The 23530-nt window shown below is 40.5% G+C and overlaps 3 protein-coding genes and 1 non-coding gene across 6 annotated transcripts in view; 2 read left to right on the forward strand and 2 right to left on the reverse strand.

Annotated features, from left to right (window-relative positions):
• Positions 1-7929, reverse strand: part of LOC133526863 (centrosomal protein of 120 kDa-like) — a 37843-nt gene extending 29914 nt beyond the window's left edge. The window contains exons 1-7 of the mRNA XM_061863686.1: positions 7786-7929; positions 7560-7707; positions 6519-6651; positions 4951-5061; positions 4354-4447; positions 1051-1199; positions 432-517 (exon numbers count right to left, since the gene is read on the reverse strand). Of these exons, the coding sequence (XP_061719670.1) occupies positions 432-517; positions 1051-1199; positions 4354-4447; positions 4951-5061; positions 6519-6651; positions 7560-7707; positions 7786-7837 (773 nt within the window). The 5' untranslated portion in view covers positions 7838-7929. The remainder of the gene's footprint in view (positions 1-431; positions 518-1050; positions 1200-4353; positions 4448-4950; positions 5062-6518; positions 6652-7559; positions 7708-7785) is intronic.
• LOC133527314 (U1 spliceosomal RNA) lies at positions 1890-2051 on the reverse strand. The gene has a single exon (XR_009800869.1). It is a non-coding gene; the product is annotated as a U1 spliceosomal RNA (small nuclear RNA).
• Positions 7930-9426: 1497 nt separating the features above from the next.
• Positions 9427-23530, forward strand: part of LOC133526859 (uncharacterized) — a 62845-nt gene continuing 48741 nt past the window's right edge. The window contains exon 1 of one of the 3 annotated variants that reach the window (XM_061863679.1): positions 9427-9629. In XM_061863679.1, the coding sequence (XP_061719663.1) occupies positions 9553-9629 (77 nt within the window). In that variant the 5' untranslated portion in view covers positions 9427-9552. Of the gene's footprint in view, positions 9630-9730; positions 10158-10299; positions 11039-23530 lie in introns of those variants that run through there. The other 2 variants (XM_061863682.1, XM_061863680.1) reach the window with 2 other exon arrangements.
• On the forward strand, positions 16957-21868 carry LOC133526846 (uncharacterized). The gene is made up of 2 exons (XM_061863655.1): positions 16957-20886; positions 21691-21868. Coding segments are annotated over exons 1-2 (2538 nt in total). The 5' UTR covers positions 16957-18349; the 3' UTR covers positions 21692-21868.

Consider the following 23530-nt stretch of genomic DNA (forward strand, 5'->3'; position numbering starts at 1 on the left):
GTAATATTTTTTTTTTTTATACTACGTCGGTGGCAAACAAGCATACGGCCTGCCTGATGGTAAGCAGTCTCCGTAGCCTATGTACACCTGCAACTCCAGAGGAGTTACATGCGCGTTGCCGACCCTAACCCTACCCCCCTCGTTGAGCTCTGGCAACCTTACTCACCGGCAGGAACACAACACTATGAGTAGGGTCAAGTGTTATTTGGCTGCGGTTTTCTGTAAGGTGGAGGTACTTCCCCAGTTGGGCTCTGCTCTAGATCTGGAATGACATCTGCTGTGCTGTGCCCTACCACACAAGGCGAGATGACATTCACATTGCCCATACCTCTCTTTTGGACGTAGTTTAAGGACATACCCGGGTCCAAAAAAAGTACTTATTAATATTACTTATAAGAAGTCTTAGCAATATTTATTTAAACTTAATTTACCTGTCAGTTGTAATGGTATGCGTAAAGACGGTGTATGAAACATAACAATCAGTTGCATCTTTTTTGGAGGCATAGTCGGGTATAAGCTGAAACCAAACATTTATTTTTTAGACAAAAAACTAAAAAAAAAAACAATGAATTAAAAACAAAAACCAATGCGCCGAGTTTATGCCGCTGTCTAATCTGAGGCAACACTCGGCTAACTCACATTAATAAGTCTTTCAGGACTTATGTATGAATTTTGATCGAACCACTTGCTTACAATTACAGCATACATCTTTACAGGGAGCGTGCATTAACTGTAGAGGGCAGCACAGACGCCCCCTATTCATTGGCGCGAAGCATAATGTCATGTTATTTTAGATCTGCAACTAGATGACAGACCCTACTACGCATTGTCTTTATTAGTACGAAATTCAAAAGTGTGCATGAAGTCCCCATTCCGTATCGGGTTCTCTTGTACAACTAAAGGAACACGGCGCTCAGCAATGGGGCTAACCCCACTAATAACAGTAATCCATCAGCGCCTATCTCTTGTGAACCAACATTTAGTAAGTATAAGACCATACCAAGTATATTAAATGATATTTAAAATAAAAAAATATTATAGAAGAGTTACCATATCAATGTTCTCAACGGAGCCAATGACGAAACTAAGCACAAACAGATGCTTCCCATCGCCGATCTGTATGAGCCCCTCATCGCATAGCAGGTTAGGCTGCAGGTCGGGGCTCGACACTGTCTTCTTGCTTTCTGCTATGTATTCAGCTGAAAAGGCAGTGGTTTTGTTTAATTGAAAGTGTTTACGATTTATGTTATGCAATATGGAGGCAAACAAATTTACAAATGCTGATCTCCTGTCTTGTACTCTTCATTGCTTTAATGGGATAAGTGGGGACCAGTGTTGTCACATCTACCAAATTTTCGGTAGATCTACCTATTTTGCCTGCGTTCTACCTATCTACCTCCCTCAGCCTGAAATCTACCTATTTTTCAAAATGGTACAATTGTAAGCAATTCTCAATACATGTGACGGAACATTACTTAATTTCTACCGAATTTCGATTCGATTTAATGAAAGCTTGCCAAAGAAACAGATTATACTAGCAGGTTTATTACCTACAAACAATGGAAATCCTAACTTTTGTTTCAATTTCTTTAATAAACAAACGTCACAATATTAAAAACTTATAAATAATTCAAAACATTTTATACATATTTTTAATCATAAAAATGTACTTCTATTGAGTGGTAGATCTACCTATTTTTCATTTTAAAATCCACCCATTTCTACCTATTTTTGCACCCTGTTCTACCATTTCGCCAAAATTGTATGTGACAACACTGGTGGGGACAGAGAGAAATAACACATATACAACGGATCCATATAAATAGAGACAACGCACGAACGGTGGAATTTGGAACTACGAAGTCACATGTTTTTTTATTATATTTATGGGGGGACAGCGCGTACGCAGTCCCCACTACCAAAAATTACGCATCCGAGTTATCCACATTAGGGATAATCGCAAGGGTCAACCCAACCGCAGTGCAATGGGAGAGTCTCGCCCTGGGGGAACCGCCTTCTTGATCACGGTATCCCCTATGCCAGGTAAGTATGAGCTCACAGCAGTGGACGTCTTCTCAATTCCCCCTCAGGGGATTGGGGATGCTGTTCGGGGCGTTGGCCCCCTGCAGCGGTATCAAACCGCCAGCCATGAATATGGCTGGGTCGTCGGGGTGGGGCCTCGGGTGAGGCCCCAGTGGTCGTGTCCGGGTCTTCTCACACCGGCGAGATCAAGCCAGCCAGGTGGGACCCCGTTGGGGGAGGCCCAGCCAGCGATCGTCAACCGGTGTCAGGGTGGTGTCAGTCTGTGGTGTGGTCAGTCCGGTGTGGCAGGGGTTGCAGGCGCGAGCTCGCGCGGCAGACCCCTGTGGTCGGGCGGGCGCGCGTGGTACGGCGCTATGCCACGGAGGTGGCTCCAGCGCGACTGGTCCGCGCGCTCGAACATCCGACCCGCCAGGCGAGCTACGAAATCACGTAGCGGTTCTGCTCTCAGGTCCCGGGCTATAACGTCGTTCCTCACATAGCGAGGGGCTTCGACGATGGTGCGTAGAGAGAGCGACTGCTGAGCGTCCAGTCGCTTCCTGTTGCACTCTCCCACTAGCGCGTACCACGCGGGGGCTGCATATGTTAGGCGTGTTCGGACGTAAGTCTTGTACACGCCTAGCTTCACGCGTAGCGATAGCCGGGACTTCAGAACCGGGGCAAGTAAGATGCGAGCGGCACGCGTCTGGGCGATCACGTTCTTGACGTGAGGGGCCATGGTGAGGTGGCGGTCTATGGTCACCCCCAGGTATTTCACCATCGGGGACCACTCGATGGCCTGCCCCAGGAGTGTGAGACGCGGCGGCATCAGCACCTTACGGGATATAGCAATCGCCTGGGTCTTCGACACGTTGACTGATAGTCTCCACTTCTTCAGCCATGGAGGGAGAGCCTCTAGGGCGCACTGGGCTTTGTGCGCTGCGTGTGATAGGCGGATGGATGACGTGATGTAGGCAGCGTCGTCGGCATATAGCGCGAGCGTAACGCCCTCGCTGACCGGGATGTCATCGGTGTAGCGCCCATAACACACGGGCGAGAGGCAGCTCCCTTGGGGCACTCCGGCAAGGATGGTGCGGTCGGATGATACGGCGTCTTCTACCGCCACGTGGAAGCGGCGGTCTTCCAGGAAGGTGGCCACAGTCTTGACTACTCGACGCGGAGTAGTAGACGTGGACAGCTTGTAGAGGAGGCCGGGGTGCCATACGCGATCGAACGCCTTCTCCATGTCCAGAAGAACAGCGACCGTGTGCTCCCTCTTGTTGTAAGCTGCTGCAGCGAGGTGCAGCACGCGGGCAAGCTGGAGCGTCGTCGAGTGTTCCGGGCGGAAGCCGAACTGTTCGTCGCGTGGCTGAATGTGGGGCGTCAGGTGAGGCAGAAGCAGCTTCTCGAAAACTTTCGAGATAGTAGTAGATAGTCGGCCGGGTGCCTTCTTCAGCGGGGTGCGTCTTATCATCCTCTGGACTTGGCCCGGTGTGAGGATGATGGGATCTTCGTCTGGAGCTATGGGCGTGGCGAAGTAGTCCGCCAGGTGCTGCTTTACAGCTGCTTCGTGCTCGGTGTCGTCGGACGGATTCGGTCTGAACTGCGTCTCCAGGTGGTCAGCGAAAATCTCCGCTCGATCTTCTGCGCGGTAACGTGATGAGCTCACAATAATACGGAGGGAGGGTCATTATTCGTGGAAAAATCTTAACACCGCGATGTACGATTCCAACGCGGAGAGAACAGCGACATCTAACGGAAAATTCAGTGACTATACGTTGTATGGCGTTTGCAGAGTTAATTTTAAGTATCTCATTATTATTATTACGTTTATTATTTGAATATTAGAATTATATTTTCACTATGAACATATGTAACATTAAAATATATCATAAGTACATACTGAAAAAATGCCGTCCAAAGTTATCTCTCTGTAACCAGTTACTCCATTTTACAACGATATTATATGTACAGACTACTTAAATTACAGTACCATTAGTAGATAAAACAATATGCCAAAATTATCTGCCACCCCCTTTAAGTTCTATATGTAGGTTTAGTTTTAGTTTTATAAGTCGTTTTAGTGTTAATGTACAATAAGTTTGTGACGATGCTTGTGCGGATTACATTTGTGTTTTGACGAAGCATGTGGCGGATTGTATTTGCATGTTAGTATAATAAAATATACTTGTTATAATATGTAGAGATATATCTGTTTTGTGAACTTATTAGAATGGTTGCCTCATCAGCTATTATTGATGCAGACTATGTCTAAGCCCCAACGAAAAAGAACCTTGCGCCGTTTTTTGTTGACCTATGTTTTCACATACTTACTAAGTGTCAGTAACAGTCCAGCAGTGGGGTTGACTGTGTTGTAAGTAGTCGGGTAAGCGACGTCGTTGCTATGGAACATGCGGAGTTCATTCCTCTGGAAATAAAAAAAATACCTCTTTATTTCAAACTGGCAGACAGACTAGAGATTTTATATTAGTGAGTAGTCTCATTGTCATATGTAATCTTAAAAGTCGATGGAGTATTTAAGCCGAAAGGGGTAAAGATCACGTGACTGGTTTGACATACAAATACAAACATAGTCCCCATTTTTATCTCTGGATATTAACATTACAAAAAATAATGCAAGTTGATGAGTCCACATCTACGTTTTTTAACTATTACAATTATTGCAAGACTAAAAAAAATAACTCTACTAATAATCAAAAAATCGAAAAAAAGTTAAATGAACGGGCATATCATAGATATACACCATAGGGTGCGAATGCAATAAATTGTATAAAAATATTTCCTGTATCATCATTATCCAGGGAAGAAAATGAGAACTATGTTTGGATATAGAATTGGTCATCAACTATCCTCTTTAGTCATCCATAAAAAAATAGTTAGAGATAATAAATCAGTAATTTCTGTAATTACAGGAGTGATTGTGTTAACACGGTCTTCAACAGAGAGGCTTAGCATAAGCTGTGGGTGGCAGCACTTTCCCTCCGACTTCACTCCTAGCAGCCGGTGCCATGAGTGCCGCACCTGAACAGGAGTATATACAAGGAGTAAGCAACATAGTGGAGGATTTGAGGGCGTATTTGGTACTGGTTCTCATGTTCTGATTATGAAAAAGTAGAAGAAAGAGATTGTTTGATTCGAAACAAAAAATCTATGGTGCAGGTTGTCCAAGTAGGCCAACCCTCCATACAAAGGACAAAAAATTTTCATGTCTAAACATTTTCTTCTTCTATTTTTTCCTAATCAGAACATGATACCAATATGGTGTAGAGTTAGAAGCTTGGCTCTGCATCGTCTGGGCAACATTTTACATGAAAAAGTTTTTGATGGGATTTCACTTCTTTTTGTAAGTTGCTTATGACAATCTTCCATCCCCTGATTTAAAGGCGTGGGGGTGATCTACTATTAGGAATCCTGAAATAGGTATCTGGGGGCATCTATTATACAATCTACTTTTTATTGAGTCTCCATACAAACTTCAAGCCCTTTTCCCCCTAACGCCACCAGATAATCTGATGCTTTATTTCGTGCATGCGTGCGTGCGTTCGTGTGGAATAATTTATTCTAAATACAGGAAAAATCTCTATTTCTTAGAGAAATTATTTACACTACTAAATTCTGACATTGGACATCTAGGGTGCATTTCATGAAGGCGTGTAAACGAATATACAAGAAGAAAAAAAAAAGTATCTATTAATACAAACGGGTGGAAAAACAATTAAAAACTTAAATTAAAAACTTATAAATAAAAAATTTGTCCCAGATCGAGACCGCTTGGCAGGGTGCCCAGAAGGCTGGCTGCATTTCCCCTCTGGATAGCAATGCTTATCCGCTGGGCGAAGTACAGGCCAGCCCTCTGGTCACCCGAAGCCTCTATGAGGCGTTTTGCTAACTCCTTATAGAGGCGGCGCGCGCTAGGCCCCCACGGCCCTAGGGTTTCAACCCCAAACGCCGCAAATATGTAACTACTGCCGAAGTTGACATACTTGCGACGCTCGAGGCTTTCGGCCGAGGATGCGGCCGCACCAGCGTCAACTTTGGTGCCTGGAATATGGGACGGTGCCAGGGTATCTACGCATGTAGCATCCCAGACAAGGGGCCGTCCCATACTCCAAGGCACCAAAGAAGAAGTCCCTATTAACTCCTTTTCTTAAAAAAGAGAATCATACTTATATTAAGAATGATAAACTGATAATTCTGACTGTGGCACTAGTCTAAAAGACCCGATGCAGAGTATTCTTAACACATTAACTTGCAATTTGAATGGTTAACCTTACAGCTTTGTAATGGACAGTGAATGTGTTAACTACAAGTTTAAACTAATTGCCAAAGGGAGTGTGTTAAAAGTGTATAGCCTCTAAACTCACAAAAGCATAGACATGAGCCTTTTGCAAAATATCAATTTAATAGAATTCAGAATTTCTTGCAGTCTCAGGAGTTGTGTGCAGATTGCATAACAAAAGTAATATTGACTAACTTACATCAACAATTTTGCTAGCAGGACAGGGCTGCGCTCCGAGGAGACTGAGCAGCAGGTAACCCACTTTATCCTTCCGGCCCTGAGTGCCCATTGTGAACACTTCCACTTTGATGGGGACATTCTGGACTCGTAGGCTGAAGAAATATTATACGATTATTTAACGAAGCAAGTACTTTTATTTATTTTTATTTATTTAGCCTAAATGAATCACATCATTCGGAAAAGGCCTCCCCCATCTTATTCCAATTCCGTTTGTCAGTAGCCTGTCTGTTCCATGTTAATCCCGCAGAGTCAGCCAGCTCGTCACGCCATCGGGTACTCGGTTGTTTCTGAGCTCTTGTAATATTTCTTGGGTACCAGGACTTGGCTTTCTGGGTCCATCTGTTGTCATTGTATCTTATTATGTGCAATGCCCACTCCCATTTGAGCTTTTTGACGGTTTGGAGTATATCTCTCATGCGGCTTTTACGTCTTAATTCTTTGTTAGGGATTTTTTCGAGTAATTTTTTTACTTAGTATTATTCTTTCCATTTTACGCTGATTGACTTTTATTTTTTAGCTTATTCTTTGTTTAAGGCCCATGTTTGTGCCCCATATGTAAATATTGGGATTAAACTGCTGTTGAAGATCTTGACCTTAGATTGTATAGATATTTTTTTTTATTGTATAGATAGTACTTTTACAAAAACAAACATTTAATCCATTGACATATATCTAAGGATGGGCCTTACGGGCAATAAGAATAGGGCCTGTACAGCGGTGCCACATACACCAATTCGAGCCAATCATGCAGTCAAATGCCACAACATGATTGGTGCCACGTGCCCGATTGGTCACAACTAGTTGCGTTAGACTGCTCGATTGGCTCAAATTTGTGAGTAAGGCCCGTCCTTAGATATTTGTCAATGATTTAAATGATTGAATCACATTTCCTAAGGTTTAATTACATTCATGTATAATTGTATTGTGGATTAAATTTGTTTAACGTAAACGGAACACTTTAATTAATTAGTTTTTCATTAAATTGAACAACCAATCTTACCTACGAAATCTTCGTTTATCGGCCTCCCAGACAAGTTCAGCGTCGAAACTAGGTGCGTGGCTGGGCACAACCGGATCCGTCTCCAGCATATATCCATTTAAAGAACCACTTACAATAAAAGGAACCCTCAAGAAACCAAATCCAAGACCTGAAAAACGAACACAGAAATAACAACAACAAAAAATATATTTTAACTCCACGCAGTTAATTCGCAAACTATGTTCACCTTCTTTTACATGAAGTACTATTTGGATAGTAGGTCCTTTTAATTCGTCCATTGAAATTGATTTACAAAATTGGGAGCAAATAATAAATACAACTCAAACTCAACGTAAACATGTCCTTCGAAAATTAAATTTGACTTTGACAGAAAAAACGTACCAGTGCCAGAAAAAAAAGTAGTGTAGTGACGTATAATGTACCAAAATAGGCAATGAATGTATCGATAAAAATTAATAATCTTCAAAAACCGTCAAAACTATAATTTTTTAAAATGTGGTTAGCAATGCAATGAAATATAATAAAATAAAAAATAAAAATAAAAATAAAATTTGTTTATTTCAGACCATCAGATCCATATTTTGTTAGTAAATCAAAACAACTTACATCCTATATTAGTACTTACATAAAAACACATATACACCAACACTTATAACTATTTATTACAATACATCCCTGCGTGTAGAGAGGACCACGGGGCAAGATGGTTTATTTGGCCCTGCCTATCACCACCTCAACCCAGTACTTTGTGAGGCGGCAATCGGCACGTTCGGACAATGTCCTCAGGAGGCTGTTGCTACTGCCACGCACGCGCTTCAGCAGAGACGCTATTCTTTTACGCCTAATGGCGTAAAAGTCATCTATTCGCGCCTCTGCAAACATGCCCGAAGCACTACAGTGCTTCGGCAGTTTCAACAGCATCCTCAGAATGTTGTTGTACTGACCTCTCAGCGTATTATAGGCCCTTTGTGTAAATGTTGCCCACAGACTGCACGTGTAAAAAGTTTGACAGTATGCCCTAAAGAGCGTTAACTTTACTGGTGTGTTACAACGTGCAAATCTGCGGGCAACCATATTGCCCCTTATCGCCATAGCCCTCCTCTCCCGCTCCAGATCTACATCATCCTTCAGATCTCCGGTGAGCATATGCCCTAGATATCTAAAACTGCCCACCACCTTGAGGGGTACTCCACCCAGCATGATCCTAGGCACAGTTAGATTTGAATTATACTTTGGAGCCTTAAAAATGAGTATTTCACTTTTGGTTGAATTGTACCTAAGACCATGCTGCCCAGCATAACCCTCACATATGGCGATCAACTTTTTAACGCGCTTACTGAGGGGCTCAGCAACGCCATGTCGTCCGCGTAACTTATATTGTTAAAACATGTTTCAAACTTTCAAACAAAAATAATGAGTGTAAAATCAGACCGAGATAAGTTGGCAGCGGTTTGACAGCCCAGAAAGTGCAAGTGTATTTTGAACGTCAAACTTCTATGAAATAATGACGTTTACTTAACACTTGGACAGGCTACGCTATCAAAATCGTTACCACCTTAGCTTGGGCTGACTCTATTATAAGGTTTTTTTTAATTTCAAATTCTTGCACATGGCGGCAATTACTAAGCAAGTGAAGCACATGGTAACAATCTTTTTCTCTGGGTAACACTGGTCAGGCGGGAAAACGGAATATAGTCAAGTTCGAATTCATTTAATTTATAAACTTATATATGGATTCTATTTACTATTTACTGATTTATTAATTAGAGTAACGAAATATAAAACTAGTTTAATTAACTATATTCTTACAAAATGAAATATATATGCGAATATTGTTTATATTCCGACATGTGTTTGACATTCATTTTATTTTCAGACTCAGTCAACTTGAAGTCGATTGTTTGTATACAATAATAAATTGTAACAATCACGCTTGCATTACTTTCATTTTGATAATTTTGTTATATCAAGTAGTTAATCTGTTTCAAGCCGAATGAAGAAGTTTCTGTACGAGTATAAAGCTGTGAAAATTCTGAAATGCCGATCAGAAACGGAAACGTCAAAAGAGAAGTAAACAATCATTTCATGTTTCATAAACCACCCACTATTAATAAGCGTGTAAACGACTACCTTCTAATTTCTTTAGAAATTACTGAATTACTGTTTCTTTTTTTTATTGTCTGTTGTGTGGTTCGTACAATTCGCCGAGCCGCTTGTGACGGCGGTAGACTAGAACGACGAGCGAGCGAGGCCCGACCGGTGGATGAAGTGGATCACCGGAGCGCGACGAAAAGTAATTTGTACAAAAAACAGAATTCAGTTCATTGCGAATGCCGTGTTGTTCGTGATGTTTTGTCTGACCGCACAATATATCAGTGGTCATTGTTGCTAGACGTTTTTTATAAGTGTAGACCCTCTAATGCGCCGGTAATGTTCCGCGTGCTTCTGCCGCGACTTTCTGTTTTAGTTGAAAAGTTACTTGATTAGTTGCTAATTGCGCACCATGCGCGTGTAGTGTTGTTTATTACTGTATGGTTCATATTCTAACAAAAAAGTGGCTTCGTCACACGACATGGGAGTTTTCAAGTGGTTGCGCCGGTAAGTACGTCCTTTTTATTTAACTTTGTAACTTTTTCTGTACTTGCTCATTTTATTGTTTGACGGACTTAAGTGTTTTATGGGTAAATTGTATATTTCCTATTTATGTGATGATGAAATACCTAGAAAAAATTATTCACACTATGTACTTTACAATAAAGTAGGTAGTTGACTGTTACTTTATCACTGATGTCATAAATGCCGATTTTTTATTTTGTTACTAGCCATGTACGCGGCATTGCTCGCGTGAAAATTGGACTTATAAGTTTACTTCTCTCTCCTCTGAAAAGTAGCCTTTGACCATCCTGGGTTTGCTTTGTACTTGCCAAATTTGTTCAGTAATTATATAGTTAGCCATGAAAAGGTAACAAGCAGTCAAGACAGACACTTTGGAATTTATAATTTTAGCTTGGAGTGGAATGGGTATCAACGTTCCATCATTATTTCTTTGCATTATTTTTATAAATAAAAGTTAATATAATAAAGTAAAATTAACTTTCTTTTTGAACTTGTAAAGATTTTAACACCATTTAATTTACCATTTACCTACTCGCCACAAGAACACATTTTGTATAATGTCCCCTTCTATAAGAGGCATTTGTTAATAGATGGCAAACCATTGATAGGCCTGCCCAATACACCAAGCCTCCTGGAATGTTTGATCCATTTTAATTGTATGTGGACAATACTTGGTGTACTGTACAAGTACAATACTTGGCCACCTTTGAATGGCTCGAGGCCACACATTGTAGCCAGGAATTGGTTTGGTTGTTGAATTTTCTGCACTTTAATTGCACTCTGTATGTCTGAATCAGTCAGGTGCATGATACACACAGTCTGCTCGTGGTTTTGATGAAAATAATCATTATGAAAACTATTTGGTAAGTTGGAATTATAAACTTTATTATGACTACCTATTCCTTTCGTATTTTCTCAAAGGTTACCTGGAAGAGATCCCTTTTAGGTATAAGTTCACCTTTGTACATAACTTTTTTTTTGTTTTCTTTTGTCTGTTTTATGTTAACCTGTTTATGTGCAATAAAGTTGTCGCGACGGACGCGAAAATCCGATGCCACAATACTAATTCACCTGCGGCAACACCGAACAGCGCCCTCTATGTGGAACTGTGGTAAGTTAACCAACGTAGTAAGTTGGTGAAGCTAGATTCAGTATGGCGCGAAACGCGCTAGTTCTATAAAATGTGATATAAAGTGAGGAAGCCTACAGCTGTCCGGAATCATCTAAAGCTAAGTATTTTATTTACTTGGTGAAAGCTCGCAGTAGTGGTATGGTTTCTCTGTGCGATTATCTCCTTTATTCCTTCCTGGTTCGAGCTTGCCACGTGATCTTGACGTGGAAGCTATTGGGAGCCCATCTTAGGTAAGGCGGACTAGGGACTTATGATTGTGTAGGAGTCTGCGGCTTCGGCCGCAGATCCTCCTATATCAATGTGTAAGAGAATGGCAGGTTTAGCTGCTAGATGCTCCCCGTAAGGGGGGCGGCTACTATAGAGAAAGGCGTTAGGAGTTCTGTGGCTTCGGCTGCTAGGTTCTCCTTTATCCCCGTGTAGGAGTAAGGTGGCTCCGGCCGCTAGTTACTCCTTTATCAGCACGCAAGGGGCAGCTTCGGCTGTGGTACGCCCCCTTGAAACCAGAGAAAGGCGTTAGGAGTTCTGTGGCTTCGGCTGCTAGGTTCTCCTTTATCCCCGTGTAGGAGTAAGGTGGCTTCGGCCGCTAGTTACTCCTTTATCAGCACGCAAGGGGCAGCTTCGGCTGCGGTACGCCCCCTTGACTATACAGCTACTTAGGTAGTTGGCTTTGTGTAACCTACATCCGGCCGGGTAAGATGGGGCTCACTAGTAAGATATATAGATTTATGTGTGGAGGTTAATGGTTTGGAGAATACCATGTTCATAGAGCAATTTTACCCACAGATCTCGGGTGTCATACATTCAGCCGCCTTAAGATAAGCGAAGCAGATTAAGGCTCCTCTGGCCCAGGAGTTGAGGTGCAGAGAGAGTGAGGATGAAGAGTCCCTTATGGGATATGAAGGTATGTATGCGATGCATTCTATTTCCCAATTAGATCCCCCCCTAATATAACATATAATATAAGTTGCCGCCTTTCCCCTCTTTACGGTCTCATTTATATATCGTAGGCGGCTAGGGGAGAGGCGGCCACAATGGTGGTTAATGCTGGGATTCAGCAGTTAAAGAACCAAGGCTTTGTTGAGAATAAATAATATAAAGAATGCAAAGCATACATCTTCACTATAGGCATATATGTTTACTATCGGAAATCATAGATGGCGCTAACAGTAGCGAAAACTGCGAGGTTTTATATTTTATGTGTACATTTTAAAGTGTTTTCTTATTACATCTGGTTCGACATTAATTTAGGCTCGTTTTAAATAAAGAGGCTGGCATTAATATTCATCAATTGAAGATATTTTGAGTTAATAAGTCATGTTTTTATATACGTGAACGGCAGAACATCAACATTGTACGGAGCCAACATGAAGAAATTACATCGCGGTGACCGGAAGCAGTCACACGACATTTTCATAATGGATGTATTTTATTTTCCAATTAGAATGGAGTCGCAAATTAGTAAAAGAATAAACAAAGATGAATAAAAAAGGGATTGGTGCATTTGTCTATATTTATCAATTATGATATTTATTACTTTAAATTAAGTGATACACTATTGTGTAATAATGCCTTCGAGTTACCAACGTAACCGGAAAAATAGGCGGCGCGAACCGCCTAGAACAAGATGGCAGGTGTTGCCACACTAGGAAGATTATCCACCAAATCGCGGAAAATGTGCGGATTATCGGGATTCTCAAGAAAATTAAAGAAGAAAGAAAAATTATGTCGCTAAGCTGATTCAACATAGAAAAGTTATACGATAACCAATTTCCAATAAGACGCTTCAGTAGGTACGTCATAGCAAAGCGTACTTAGATATAAGTAGAAGATTTACTTTATTTTATTATACATTAGTTGTTAGAGTTGTGGATTTAATATGATTATAATAAGTAAACGTATGCGAGTCAGAATAACTAATAAGCATCTTATAAGAAACGTACGTGTAGTAGATAAGAGTTTGTATGAGTAAGCACTCTACATTTTACCTTTTATATTTACGTTATACTTTAGAACTTAAGTAGTTTTAAGAACACAAGGATGCAATCATTTATACGGAATCAACATAAAGAAGAAAGAAATTTGTTAAAGGCCCTAAATTCATTTCATATTTATCGAAATTTATGGGGTTTGAGTTGACTTTGGCAACACTGACTGTTGCAAAGTGAACGTTCCACCATTTTGAATCGTTGGCGGAAGATCTCCAAGCAGACGCGAGTTCCCCGGGAAGGTTCCTCAAATTATGCTGGTAAATATTGAGAATATTATAATTTAAAGGGCACCAACAAAGGGATAAGCGTGTAGATAGGCAAGATTGTGAAAAACTACGTATTTACTTCATAGGTACAGTGAACTCGCCGCCGCCAACCACACCGGACAAGACAACTCGGATTTGACGAAAACCCCCCTGATTAGACCTGCTATCGGACTAGACTATTTCTCGGTAAGTTTTTAAACATTTACTTCACAGTGACAGAGCTCTATTCTGTAAAACAAATGCGCGCGACGAAAATTATTTCATAGCAAGCGATCCGACAGCATGGCGGCCATGATCATTTGGGTTTCTAACAAGAAAAGGAATCCGTTTTTAACTAAGTATCCTTCCGTATGTATGAATTATGAGTCGATTTCGTCTCCTACTTTATTGAAATAATTTCACTTTCTAGAAGTTGATAGTTGGGGACGACCGTAGACAAGAGTCAACCCTATTGTTTAGGTAACACGGCTCATATTAGTACGACTCAGTTTTAGAAATATCTAGAATTTTCCAAACAAGAGGCGAACCTTAGTAATTTTCCAAGCTTACTATAGGCCTTCTGGAATGTTATCTCGGGTTCCCTAGTTAGATAGTTTGGTATTATTACGCTACCTTATTTAAACTAAGAAAGACAATTTATTTCTTTGTGAATTGATTTACGGCGTATGTACAAGGATTTAGTTGAGTAAGTAAACGTTAAGTAAGAAGTATAATTATATACAATATTATGTATATAGGCCTAAAGGGAACTTATACCTGATTTATTTTACATGCATTCCATATTGAAGTCCATGATTATAGTATACGAAAGCAATTGTGGTGTGTATGTGTGTATATATAAGTTAACATCTTCTTTCCAGATTTATTGTGGTGACTTTTATGTGCAATTAGACTCATTAGATAAGTGATTCTTTAAAGTGTTCTAATAAATAAAATTAAAATGATTACTAAATAAATAAACCAAGCAAGTGAAATAAAATTAAAATCATTACTAAATAAATAAACCAAACAAGTGAAATAAAATTAAAATAATCATTAAATAGATCAATAAAACAAGTGAAATGGAAATAAAGTATTAATTTTCGTTGTGCTAAGAGTGAGCTTGAATCAGAGACACCAACATTAGAGGTTGTGTTGTGGCAACAGTGTATAAACGTCAACATCACTTACTGACGTCGATGACGCTTGTATTGGTGTAACCTATAAGTTATAAAGATAAAACTAGACACATTTATAGGTAGGTGTGTATGTTATGTTGCCTTCCATCCTTGTTTTACTCCCTCTCATGATATTTAAATGAAACATCGGATTATAATTGGGTCAATGGTTTCATTCATGTAATTTAATTGACTTTGATTTTTATTCTTTTTTGGTTTCAAATTTGAAAGGATTTTAGAGATCATTAGTTAAATTTAGATTTCAATATTTTGAGATCATTAAAATAAAGAATAAATAAAATAATTTAAAATTAAACAACCTAAAGTAGTATGAAACATAGTTACTGCAAGGCAGTATTAATTAAATCTACAAGCGTAATCATTTCATACATAAGCAAATAAATAGGACTTTAGGTTAAATGGGTTTATTTCTATACGTTACAGGATTAAACAAGAAAAGAGCTTATACAAACAACATAATGGACGATTTGCTTTTAAGAAGGCTTAGGCTCATTAACGACAAACTCACCACAGACATAGAAGTTATTCCTGTTACCATTAATTCAGAGAACTTAGGGCAGGCTCAAATTACTTACAGTAAATTAGATGCATCTCTGAAAAGACTTGACAACGACTTGATGGAGTACTTTCGCTTGGCTTCGACACCTGCTTCTGATGAAATATGTTTACTGAGTGGATTGCAACTTCAAGCAGAGGAGACTTTGGCTGAACTTAAAGTGAAGATCGATCAAATAACTTTGAAAAGCAACGCTACAGAGAAACCTCCGGAAGCGAATGCCTCGTGCCGACTCCCTAAACTTCAGCTGCCGGTGTATAGTGGAGACGTGCTCTTTTGGTGTGAGTTCTGGGACTCCTTCAAGAGCAACATTGATTCAAGAAATCTGCCTGATGTTGACAAGCTCTCCTATCTTAAAGCCTCGGTGACGGGAGATGCCAAGAAAGCCATAGATGGTCTGTCAACTACTAATGCTAATTATAGAATAGCCATATCGATCCTAAAGGAGCGTTTCGGCAAGACCTCTCATCTCATTGACGCGCATTATGCAACACTATATAAGGTTAAGATGGCCAAAAGCACCGCTGAAGACTGTAGAAAGACATTCAACGAAGTTGAACGAAATCTCAAAATTTTGGAATCATTAGGTGAAAACATCAATCACAATCATCTTCGTTTTATGTTGCTGGAGAAATTTCCACCCGATCTAGTTTACGAAATTAAGCTGAAGGTTAATGATGATTCTATACAAGAAATCAGGAACCAATTAGATAGAATTATTACCGCAAAAGAGGATGCTGAAAGGATTTCAGGAAGAAAACGCACGCATGAAGCAGAAGATAGTACAGTCGGAACTCTACATATAAATGTGAAACGTGCAAGAAGCGCATATCCACCCAAACAGCAACAAGGTCCCCCTAAGAAACAAAATCCTCAAGGAGGTTTTGATAGAAGACCGGAAAGGAAGAATAAGTTTGATAGTATTAATAAACCCAATAAATGGAACAGACCAAAACAAACTCCGACTTCTAACAAGGATCAACCAGAACCTCAGCAGGGCTCTTCGAAGGGGAGAACAGCGTGGACATGCATCTTTTGCAAAGGTGATCATTACAATGATAAGTGCTCTGAAGCTACTACCTTAGCAGAAAGAAAGAAACGACTTGGAAAGAAATGCTTCATGTGTTTGAAGTTAGGCCACTTTATAAAAGACTGCAAGAACAAACGTAAGTGTAGCATTTGCTGTAGTGAGACACCGCATAACAGAGCTTTATGCCATTTAAATTTTCAGAAGAATACTGCAATGAAGAAACAGTCCTGACGGTTCTAGGAAAGGGATTCACTACTCTTCAAACTTCTGTCGTTAGGGCTAACCCCCTAGATAATAAAAATAAACAATATAAATATAGACTTCTTTTAGATCCAGGCTCTCAGCGCTCCTACGTCACATTTCAAACTGCCAAGGAATTGAAGCTTCCCATTGAAGAGGAAAGTCATTTAACTATATTTACCTTCGGTGAAGATCCTCCTAAAGAAATACATAGTCCAATAGTTACTTTACAATTGCTGTCAAGGACAAATAAGAAGATAGTTATACAAGCCAACTGCGTTGAACGTATTTCAAGAGGATACATACCCACTGTCAAGTTGAAGGACTTACCGGAGTCATATATACTAGCGGATGACGGCTCGCTAAGCGGACAGGTGCAGATTCTGGTTGGAAACGAGTACTACTTCAACCTAATTTACGAGAAGAAAATACAATTGGGTAGTAACCTGTTCCTGGTCGATTCTGCCCTTGGTTGGATAATAAGTGGTAGAACAGAACCACAGCTTAGTGACGAGCCCTATGTAGTGACTTACGCTCAGACTTGTATAGAAACGAAGCTTCATCAACCTGACCCACCCCTTTGTGATGGAGACATAAAGAGCCTCTGGGAACTAGAATGTATAGGTATTAGTGATTCACCGAAAGCAACTAGAGAAGAAGAAGCAATCAAGTATTTTAATAATACCACTCTAAAATTAAGTAATCGTTACACGGTAAGCTGGCCGTGGATAACTTACCCACCGGACTTACCCAATAATTATGGAATGGCTTTTGGTCGCTTATCAAGCTTATTGAAGCGTATGGATCAAGGCACGTTGTTATCATACGATGATACGTTTAAACAACAATTAGATAAGGGTATAATAGAAGTTGTACTTGCTTCAAGAACGTCAACGGATAACGTAGTTCACTACCTACCCTTCCATGGAGTATGCCATCGAGGGAAACCTATGAGAATAGTTTATGATGCTAGCTCCAAGAGCAGCAAAGACACCAAGTGTCTGAACGAATGTTTATACAGAGGACCACTCATGTTAGAAGACCTCACAGGTTTACTCATTAAATTTAGAACTCATCAGATAGGACTAACCTCGGATATTGAAAAGGCGTTCTTACAGATGGCGTTACACGAAAAGGATCGTGACGTAACCAGATTCCTGTGGCTCAAAGATACCTCTAAACCGATATCTCAAGACAACCTATTACACCTTAGGTTTTGTAGAGTTCCATTTGGCGTCATTTCGTCACCGTTTTTGCTTAATGCAACAATCAAACACCACCTGTCTAGTGCGGAACATCAACAAGTCAGACTAAAAGCAAATGACATATATGTGGACAACTTTGTTTCGGGTTCCAGCACTACATATGAAGCGATGGAGCTCTACAGAAATCTAAAAGGATCTTTTCAAGATATTTCAATGTCACTCAGGGATTGGAGCTCAAATTCTCGAGAATTTATGAAGAAAGTTTCTGATACATGTAAAGAAGATAAAGTAAAGGTACTTGGTTTAGAATGGGACATTAAGAAAGATACTCTTCAGTTGAAACCTAACTTGTAAGAGGAAGCAGTCACAAAAAGAGGAATACTGAAGACTATTGCATCAATCTATGATCCATGTGGTTATGCCGTGCCCTACACTCTATCATCTAAACTCTTTCTACAAGGACTCTGGAAGGCTGGAGTGTCGTGGGACTCGCCATTGTCAAGCGAACTAACAGAAGAGTGGAACGTCATCAGACAGAACTTAGAAGCCATTAGGGAAGTGTCAGTGAACAGATGCTACATGAAGACACCAGTGGGAAAAGGCTACCAACTACACTGTTTCACTGACGCCTCCCTACAGGCTTATGCAGCATCAGTCTTTTTAGTTTGCGGCTCGGGGAAAAGCTTCATCATTGGTAAATCCCGTTTAATACCAAGTAAAGATCAGGAGAGTCTCAAGATACCCCGTCTTGAACTATTAGGAGTACTGATTGGCAGTAGATTGATAAAGTTCGTTCTTAAATTCTTCCAGCAGAAGATAGCAAGGCAAGTCTTATGGACCGACAGCCAGATAGTCATAGAATGGTGTAAATCTGACAAACTATTACCACCTTTCGTTGCCAGGAGGATAGAAGAGATCAGAACAAATAAAGATCTGGAAATCAGATACCTTCCAACAGACCTAAATCCAGCAGACGTAGGCACCAGACCCACCTGTTCGAGAGAGGACGGGGAGAAATGGCTGAGTGGTCCACAATTTATAGTAGAAGATCCGAAGACGTGGCCAACTACATCCGGCAGTGGACCCACCAGTTCTCTCTTGACTGGGGAGGGTCTTGGGATCCAAGAAGATGAAGAACTGATGGAAATAGATGATCCAGATATACCTAATGTTAACCCGGTGGAAACGGAAGATGGCACAACTGCAAAAGAGATAATAAATCAAGAGAATGGTCAGATGCCAGACAATAAGTTTCAAAAATTGAAAGAAATTCAATCAGAGTATTTTCCTCTAGAAGTAGAGGGAAAAGTAACTAGTTTAAGTTTGAATTTAGGCATATTTAAAGATATAGATGAGTTACTGAGGTGCAAAGGTCGTATGAAACACACAAACTGGTCATTTGACAAACGCTATCCTATACTTATTCCAAAAAATTCAGATTTCACCAACGAAATTATAATAAAGACTCATCAAGAAAATAAACATGTTGGAGTGAGTCACACGTTAGACAAGATAAGGGAAACATACTGGATTCCACAAGGAAGAAGCCAAGTTCAAAGGATCCTGAAGAAATGCCCTGAATGTATGAGACATGACGGAGGGCCATATAGACTACCGGAAACTCCTGCTTTACCGAAAGAGAGAGTCAACTATAGTTCTCCATTTACATACGTTGGTACCGACTACCTGGGACCACTTCTAGTTAACAATGGGAATGGCAATTGCAAAAGGTGGATTAGCCTATATACATGTTTGGCTGTAAGAGCCATTCACCTAGAAGTTGTAAAGGACCTAACAGCGGAAGAAGGTTTATTGGCCTTACGCAGGATGATTTCAGCAAGAGGAGTGCCTATCTTGATAACGTCTGACAACGCAGCTCACTTTAAGTTACTCTCGGAGATTCTTCAGAATCCATACTGCGTAGATAAAGAAATAAAATGGAAATTTATACCACAGTTAGCACCATGGCATGGAGGATTCTACGAGAGATTAGTCGGATTGGTTAAGAACTGTATGAAGAAAACTTTACAGAAACATTTATTGAATGACAGCCAGCTGGTTACAGTGGTTAAAGAAATAGAAGCGGTTCTTAACACAAGACCTTTAACTTACGTGGACTCGGAGCCTGATCATGTATTAAAACCTTCAGATTTTCTTACCATGGGAAAATTTATCATTATGGAAACGTCAGGAAAGGATCCTACTACGTCACAAGGAACGGTGACTAAAGACAATTTAATTAAAGGTTGGAAGAAAGCACAGATAATTCTAAGAGAATTTAAAGAGATGTTCGAGAACCGGTATCTCCTAAATTTGAGAGAAAGATATTCCCACCATCCTAAAGAACCTAGGGTAATATCCAAGTTGGCTCCAAAGATAGGTCAAATCGTGCAGATCAAAGGTGACACGAAGAACAGAGTCAATTGGAAAGTTGGGAAAATAGTATCTTTAAGAAAAGGCGCCGACGGTTTATGTAGGGTTGCCACGGTACGAGTAGGAGATACAGAGTATACAAGATCTATCGCGCATCTCTACCCGTTAGAGATCGAAGATGGAGAAGAACAGTGTAAACAAACATCATCTTACGACGAAAGCGCAGAAGAACCTCTGCAACTTCCTAATCTACCCCGTTCGTCACGCAGAGATGACATGACGGTGGATTCCGTCAACGATGTTGCCGAATCCGAGTCTCTTTCTGAGCAAAGATGCACGCAAGCAGTCAGAGATAAGCCAGAAGAAGAAGTACAACCTTATGCCTCGCCAGTAGAGGGAAGGAGTTCCTCTCAACGAATCCTAGAGCCTATGTATAGTGAGTCAAACGAGCCTAAGCCTAAGTCTATGTCCGAACCAGAACCGTTCGCGGTCGTCGACCTCGAATCTTACGAGCACACTAAGCCAGAATCACACAACCTGGAGGAGGTTACGCTAGGCAACGAGTCAAGACCTAAGAGAGCCGCAGCTCTTCGAGCCCTTGAGAAGATCAAAGAATGGACCAGCAATCTAGTCGCCCTATTCCTGCCTGTGTTGGGGAGTGTCGCGACGGACGCGAAAATCCGATGCCACAATACTAATTCACCTGCGGCAACACCGAACAGCGCCCTCTATGTGGAACTGTGGTAAGTTAACCAACGTAGTAAGTTGGTGAAGCTAGATTCAGTATGGCGCGAAACGCGCTAGTTCTATAAAATGTGATATAAAGTGAGGAAGCCTACAGCTGTCCGGAATCATCTAAAGCTAAGTATTTTATTTACTTGGTGAAAGCTCGCAGTAGTGGTATGGTTTCTCTGTGCGATTATCTCCTTTATTCCTTCCTGGTTCGAGCTTGCCACGTGATCTTGACGTGGAAGCTATTGGGAGCCCATCTTAGGTAAGGCGGACTAGGGACTTATGATTGTGTAGGAGTCTGCGGCTTCGGCCGCAGATCCTCCTATATCAATGTGTAAGAGAATGGCAGGTTTAGCTGCTAGATGCTCCCCGTAAGGGGGGCGGCTACTATAGAGAAAGGCGTTAGGAGTTCTGTGGCTTCGGCTGCTAGGTTCTCCTTTATCCCCGTGTAGGAGTAAGGTGGCTCCGGCCGCTAGTTACTCCTTTATCAGCACGCAAGGGGCAGCTTCGGCTGTGGTACGCCCCCTTGAAACCAGAGAAAGGCGTTAGGAGTTCTGTGGCTTCGGCTGCTAGGTTCTCCTTTATCCCCGTGTAGGAGTAAGGTGGCTTCGGCCGCTAGTTACTCCTTTATCAGCACGCAAGGGGCAGCTTCGGCTGCGGTACGCCCCCTTGACTATACAGCTACTTAGGTAGTTGGCTTTGTGTAACCTACATCCGGCCGGGTAAGATGGGGCTCACTAGTAAGATATATAGATTTATGTGTGGAGGTTAATGGTTTGGAGAATACCATGTTCATAGAGCAATTTTACCCACAGATCTCGGGTGTCATACATTCAGCCGCCTTAAGATAAGCGAAGCAGATTAAGGCTCCTCTGGCCCAGGAGTTGAGGTGCAGAGAGAGTGAGGATGAAGAGTCCCTTATGGGATATGAAGGTATGTATGCGATGCATTCTATTTCCCAATTAGATCCCCCCCTAATATAACATATAATATAAGTTGCCGCCTTTCCCCTCTTTACGGTCTCATTTATATATCGTAGGCGGCTAGGGGAGAGGCGGCCACAAAAGTGACATACATACATACATACATACATACATACATACTATATGTATATTATTTCATATCTTTTTTAACATGAGGGTAGATAGATTTTGTTTCTTATAAGAATCCACTTCACTTCAATATTTTAATTACTATTTAAAAAACCCAACAAAACCAGAGCTTTTAATCAGCTGAAAAAAGTAAAAGTAAATCTTTTTTCACTTTTCTTATCAGCACATTCAAATGACCATTAGTCACCTTTCTCACATTGACTGGTCTACCCACATAAGTTTTGTGAATTTTGTAAATTTAAGAATAGGTAACATAAAAGAATTGAAAAAATTGTAGAACATTGATAATCTTCCTCTTGAACTCCAAAAGCCACCCTATAAGCTTCTTGTCTTTATATCTTTTTCTTTTTATCATAATCACAAAACATTTTTACTTTGAGTTAACATTCATCAATTTCATCATATACCAGGAGCCCCAGGAGGTCACCATGCTGTCATTAAAAAGTAGACATTAAAAAATAATATCCATATTATACCTACTACAGTAGTGTTTATTTATGTTGAATTATTATAAGTATATGATTGTTCAGCTCAGTAGACTGTAACATACCTAGCACAGTGTAATACGAGCACATTCTCAAGTCCTTGCAGTCAAGTGCAATAATTACGTATGCTGAACAAAGGTATTACTAGTATTTACTGTTTTTTTTTAACGATCTACACAGCGCCCGGCTATAGTAGGGAGATACACCCCTCTTTACTGCCTACAACTTTTAAAGTTTCTTATTTGAATCTTGAAATTTTTAGGCCGTCACGTCAGTCGGCCTCGTGAACCGCAAAAATCGACCTACCACCGCAACATTAGGCCTGCCAACACCACACTACGCTTGTGCCAGGAACCATCAGACGGGCCGAACCTACTCATTGCTCAACTTTGTCCTATAAAAACAAATGATATGCTACATAAGATATCAATACTAACATCACAATTCCTAAAAATTCTCACGCACCGATAGTCTCAAAAACAAAGAAAATTACCGAAGCTCATTCAAAATGAACATTAAAAATCAATCGTAATTGCATTACATTAATTAACCCATTCAAATTTCAATGAACTTCAAAACAATATCGGAATTTCACTTTCGCCGGACTATTTGTCCGTAATTCGTTGTTTTTATTGCTTCAGAATAACCGAAATTGATGGGCAGATAGCTAATACAAAGATAACTTCCAAGGCGCGCTATATCACTTAATCTTGTCGGTTAAAAGTCGACTTTGTTGTCAGTACTAAAAGACTGATTTTAGGACGAACACTAATGCAGTCAAGAGACTGCTAAAGGAATATTAGTAATTTATGTAAGCATTATCTTGTCACTCAGACAATGACTTCAGCTGATCCAAAATGCTTTCTATTTTATAATTATAAAGTTACGCAAGGAGTTCACTATTGGTCATTGTTATAGGTACACTTGCTAGATACCTAAGAGCCATTGACGAAATAGAGGCCTCTTGAAAATGCCACTCTCCCGGAAACATTTTCCTCTTAGGAATCTGATTTTGCTGCTAAGTAATGTCAACTTTAACGTCATACTCATCATAGAAT

Source organism: Cydia pomonella, chromosome 17 (genome assembly GCF_033807575.1).
Source record: "Cydia pomonella isolate Wapato2018A chromosome 17, ilCydPomo1, whole genome shotgun sequence".
Classification (NCBI taxonomy): Eukaryota; Metazoa; Arthropoda; class Insecta; order Lepidoptera; family Tortricidae; genus Cydia; species Cydia pomonella.